We start from the raw sequence: 5,962 nt of genomic DNA, 5'->3' as shown, positions 1-5,962 counted from the left end.
ATTTCACCAATGCGGTAGTAAAAGTTTCAGTAAAAAAAAGTTTTATACTTCAATTAGTATTAGTCACACCGATACGTTTCGGCTCTTTCCTTTGATCATCGGACCTCTCTCTTTCCGCCACTGTCTATCCCTTTCTACGTTCACGCTTGGCTGGTCGTCGCGTGTAACCTGAGATTCGACACCTCGCTTGGATAAATGCAACCACTGGGTCCCAATGTTGGTTGCATTTATCCAGATTTTACTGTAAGGCTGTAGTTCCGAATACGACCGGTCGCCGATCAAGATGAAATTTTGAGGGGCAGGGGGGGGGGGGGAAGGGACCCCAAATATAAAGTGGTATCTTCGGCTTCCTATTAGTTTCCAAGATATTAATTAAAAACTTTCGTACAATACATAGAATTTTTCCTGTACAGATGCAACTAACACTACCGTCTTCGCTGTAGCAACCGTCATCGTCAAGTGTCGATGACACCATAGCGATATCGGCTTCCGTTTCTATAGGGTGTTCCATGTAAAATCCATTTGTTTAGTTACATTACGTTATGTTTTATATTTTAGTACTAATTCTGAATGAATTAAACACATTTGATTTATACGTAGGTTAGGTCAGGGCAGATAAATTTCCGGCGGCCGGCAACGCTACGACAGTCGTCGTATCTCCAAAGTTTTGAATAGGACACCCTATAGATAGTCAGGTTGAAATCCCCGCTGTGTCAACGGCTGTTCGACACTTGACGATGTCAGCTTACTACAGCGAAGACGGTTGTGTTAGTTACATCTGTATAGGAAAAATTCTATGTATTGTACGAAAGTTATTAATTAATATCTCAGACACTAATAGGAAGCCGAAGATACCACTTTATATTTGGGGTCGCCTCCCCCCTCCCGCCACCCCTTCAAAACTTCATCTTAATCGGCGACCGATCGTATTCGGAACTTCATCCCCAAATAATATTTTAAATAGAAATGAAATTTCGGTAAATAAGATAATTTGATCTTAATAACCTGAAGCATAAAACAAATTATTACACTTACTAAAATGCAGCTTCCTCTCTTCCTACCTTCCTCCCTTCCACCCTTTCACCCTCCTGGAGGGAAAGAGTGAGAAAAACCCATTTTCCCATTTTGACAAACGGAGAAAACTTTCCCTTCTTGGGCTCTTGCAGGCACGCCTATACGAACATAAAACAGCATCATTTGTACTCCGTCGTATGTCCCCTCCTCAGCACAAAAATCCATCAAAGTCTAAATACGTGTTGATCAATATTCTTGGATAATAATAAAATAATACATAGATTTGAATACTTTTTTCTTTTATTTGTTATAAATTAATAAAGACGTATAAATGCAGGATTGAATAATGTAATATTCCTTAATTTGTTTTCAAAGTTAAACATATAAGAAAAAAATGTATATTAATTTATTGTTTTATTTGTTCATCACACTTACAAACCACGTCAACGGTATACATTAGCTAAGTCGCTTATTAAAGCTAATGTAGCATTAATTTATCTATAATTCTCGACGGTATTATAATTTCGATTATATATACGATTTAATGATCATTTTCGAACATGTTTATATTGTAATGAGAAATTGAATCCTAAATAATTACGGTGTGGGTTTCCTTAATAATTTTACATATTTGAGTATAATAAATTTCACATTCTTTTTGTACCAATTGTAAAATATGTATGTTGTTAAAATAATTTTTTAAATACGGTGAAAAAAGATTTGTTTCACTGCCACAGTCTTATACTGTATAAGAGATTCTAATATCGTATGGGACATCTTATAAAGATAACATAAAAATAATAAAATTTAAAAGAAAATAGAAAAAGATTAACCATAATATTTAATATGCGAACAAACTTAGTCATTATAAAAATATATTTCAAGGAATCACAGATTCAGTATGTACAAAAGGAAAAAGATTAAAGAGCTGAAGGTAACATGAGTTTAATCGGAAGAATCAGTTGTAGTTGAAATGGTGTGTGACAAAGGCTTCGATCGATTACAATAACTCCTTCTTGCTACGTCCACCTTTTTCTAAAGTATTCTAAATTTTTTAATTTCTGCTCATGGTCCGAGCTCTCTGCATCGTTTTGCTCTTTCTGTGCCTGTTCGTAATGTTTTTCTGTTGTTGAAACCCCTGACGTAATACCACTGTCAGGAGTCGAAGGAACTTTGCATGTTTTATTCACAGGTGTTGACGGGCCATCTTCTTGAACCTTTGTTGTACTAACACCGTTCAAATAACTTTTCCAGTCGGGTTTCTTCTTCTTTGTGTCGTACTCAAATTTCTGGCGTTTGCTTTTATTTTTGGTGGCATCGTTTTTTGAATTATTTTTACACTTTTTGTGTTTTCTTCTGTGTACTTTCGAGGAAGTGTCGGAATCAATTTTTGCATATTTCCGCTTACCAGAACTGTCATTATCTTCTGAACTGCTACTGCTGTAATTCGAATGTTTTACGTCACTTTCAATAGGATTCACAACATATTGCGATCTCCTAGAAACTACACCAGAACTGGTACTAGGCTGAGTCGTGTCAACAAGTTGTTCGTCACTATCAGAATCACTATTAATTTGTAACATTGCACATTTTCTTCTGGCCCTACTTCTTCTTTCGGAAACTTTACCATGTTTTCTCTTCACACCTTTTAATTTTGATTTTAATTTAGATTTACACTTTATTTGTGCATTGTCCCCCTCACTAGCTGAACCTGACACGGATGGTTCTGATATGGCAGCGGCAGCATTATTTGCCGGTGTTCCGCAATCCACAGTTGCAAGTCTCATGAGCTTTTCTCTGCGATACGCTATAAGTCGGGTTATACGGTTTGGAGACTCCAACGGTCCTCCAGAAGGAGCGCGTGATGATACGATTCCAAGCATATTTAACATCAACTCATCAGATGCTGTAGATGCTATGAAAAAGCAAAATAATATATAATCACGTTTTATTAGTTTAGAATAATTATGTGTAAAGAAGCGTACCATCGGAATCGGTGGCACTGTAAAAACGTCCAGCTGTAGGATTGCTTTCAGAATCACTGGGTGTTCTTGGTGCTGTCGACATGTCTTCCGAACTCCACCCTTCAACTTCACGCTGTACCAAAGAATCAAAGAATGCCATCATTCTTGAATCTTCCCTGGTCGACTGATGGCTATAATCGTGCGTCATGAATTGACCACTACTTAACACTAATCTAATATATTCATCATGCGTAAATACTCTACGTTGTCTCTCTTGTTTTCCATCTTCTCTCTAAAAGCATAGATGCAGAACAAATAATGTAAATTATTAGCAGAATAAAATATAGTGAATTTATGACAATGTACAATACCGAACATGGTAAGCGTCCTTAAGGAAAATAACGATATACGAGAAGGGGATTCGCTCCTTGAAATAATATTAAAGATTTAAGTAATGCATGAATAATTAAATGAAAAAATGATCATTCTCAAAACTCTAACTTTGAAACTATTAAGATCAATTTGGGACAGATTAATAATTTTAAAATTTAAAATCCTTAAAATTTAGTACATAAATTAAATTACAAAGTCTCAAGATTTCAAAATTTAAATTTTGAAGTTCTAAAATCCAAACTTTTAAACTGCAGAATACAAAGTTTTATAAAATATCAATAATAAAACAAATATTAAATCATATTTTTACGAATAAACGTTTACCCGAGACGAGTAACGTGACTTTTTTTCCCCAGAGCAATCATTTTCCCTAGGAAAGTCTGCCGTGCTCGAGACCTGTGTGTTACCTTTAAACCACCTAAACATTTACTTCCAAGAGGAAATGGACTCCAGATTTTAATCAATTTCTCAACTCCAGATGAAGCAATAATACAACTAGCTGGATTATACCGCACTTGATTAACAATAGATCTATGACCACGTAACACCATATGTGCAGAATTTACCCATTTCACATCTTCAGAGGGAATTTTCCACATATATAAATTAAAATCATCCGATCCTAAATATAATTAATTACACAATTAGTCATATATACAAATATTAATGGAATATTAAACAGTGCTATCACATACCAGAGAGAACATATTCATCATTATCTCCGGCAAAACAACACGATTTCATTGTGCAGCTGTTATAATACCCAGGATGATCAAATTGACATAAATGAGTAGAAGAATCAACAGCATAAAGTACAGGAGGTAATCTTCTTCTCAAAGCTAATAATCTGTTACCTGCTGCATTGAATCTAACGTTCATGCAACTCTGTGCTGAGCTTTCATTTCCATAACGTAATATAGGTCTAAAAATATATAAGACAAAATTAATTTATTTCATTTAAAAATTTTCATATAATTGTTTAATCCATTTATTGCTTACTCCAAAGGTTTTCGTACATCCCACATACTAACACCTTCTTTGGCATTAGCAGTAGCAAGCATTCTAGGTTCTACAGGATTAAACATTACAGAATGAAAAGCAGTTTTGTATTGTGCCAAACAAAAAGTTTCTATAGCACTAGATCCCCGTATGTCATAAATAAGAACTCTCCCATCATCACAGGCGCTTGCAAACACATTATCATTGTGTGGATGAACCGACAATCCATAGACTGGTTTCTCATGTAAAAAGAAATTCACAACATCCCCTCTATAATAGAAGAGAAACTGCTGTTTAAATTGTATGTAATTACATGTAAATCTCTCAAATCAAAAATATTCGTACGTTCGTAGATCATGAACAATAACTTGATCATCATTTCCAGCAGAAAATATCTTTGTTTTACTACTGTCGTAACCAAGGCAAAAGATATTACTAATGTGTTGTGCTTTCATTACAACAGGTTTACCCACATCTTGTATCGCTTGTTCTACTTTCCATAATAAAACCCGTCTATCATCACCACCTGTCAAATTAATAAGAAGATAATTTCATATTTATTTCTCTTTAAGTAATCAATCCACAATATATATTTCAACAGAATACTTTAGCTTTACATTAAACAGTAATCACACAGATTTAGAAAATATAATTGCAACATGTAAAGCTATATAATTATTCATGACATCATACGGTTTTAATTTTCCGTCAAAATTTCAATACTCAAAATCGACGGGCATAGTACCGTATTAAATAAAATAAATTAGATACATTATTGGTTACCGGAAACAAGAAGATCTCCCTGATTTGAAAATTCAATCGCGTTAACGCATCCATAATGAGAAAGTAGATCCTTTTTGAAGAGATTTTCGGAATTTTTGAATCTAGCGTTAACGAGGCGTTTACAGTGATTTACTTTGTCATCAATTTGTCTTCCGATAAGATACGAAAGCGGATTGCAATCAAACGGATGGGCCATTTTTTGGACAAATACTGATATGTATAGAGAAACGGATAAAACCGCCGTCTTTCACCCTTCGTCTCTTTTTTCCATGTATCCAACTACGCCTGTATTTTCTTCTTTCTTTAAATTCCTCGTTAAACTAGAAATCTGAACGCTAGCTCAGTTGTCAGTAGAACCGGACGAATCTAAAGAACAGGGAAATTTATAACCGCGTGAAAATTCACGGAATTATTATAGGTTACTACTATTAGAAGTTTTGCCGTGGTCAATCTTATATTTATTATGTGACAGACGTGTCGCGAGTATACGCCTCGTAACTCACGCAAACACAGTCCACACAAGGCGAGTATCACGTATGTAGTGTCTAGCGCCATCCTTGTTCTGTTTCTTGCGCTGCAGTGTGAGGAATTTGGCGCGAAATAGATCAAAATACAAATATCATACTTATTTTGTCTTTACAGTTTAATACAAGATATTACAAAACCTTCTTTAATAGTTTTTGTAATAGTTCTTCACCTCCTAATTAATATTATTACGTATTAATTACTTTTGAAGAAAAGGAAAAGGAATATTAAAATAGAAAAGAAGAATTTAAATTTTCAATTGTTCCTATTTACGTAAGAGCTAA

At 34.5% G+C, this 5,962-nt stretch overlaps 1 protein-coding gene across 1 annotated transcript; it reads right to left on the bottom strand.

Annotated features, from left to right (window-relative positions):
* Nucleotides 1-1,398: 1,398 nt before the first annotated feature.
* Nucleotides 1,399-5,734, bottom strand: LOC114880818 (DDB1- and CUL4-associated factor 5). The gene is given in 8 exon segments (XM_029197237.2): nt 1,399-2,051; nt 2,054-2,929; nt 3,000-3,270; nt 3,779-3,993; nt 4,067-4,293; nt 4,371-4,640; nt 4,716-4,896; nt 5,154-5,734. Coding segments are annotated over 8 exon segments (2,328 nt in total). The 5' UTR covers nt 5,350-5,734; the 3' UTR covers nt 1,399-1,959.
* Nucleotides 5,735-5,962: the final 228 nt, after the last annotated feature.

This window comes from Osmia bicornis, chromosome 3 (assembly GCF_907164935.1).
Source record: "Osmia bicornis bicornis chromosome 3, iOsmBic2.1, whole genome shotgun sequence".
NCBI classification, from domain to species: domain Eukaryota; kingdom Metazoa; phylum Arthropoda; class Insecta; order Hymenoptera; family Megachilidae; genus Osmia; species Osmia bicornis.
This window is presented reverse-complemented; position numbering and strand designations above follow the sequence as displayed.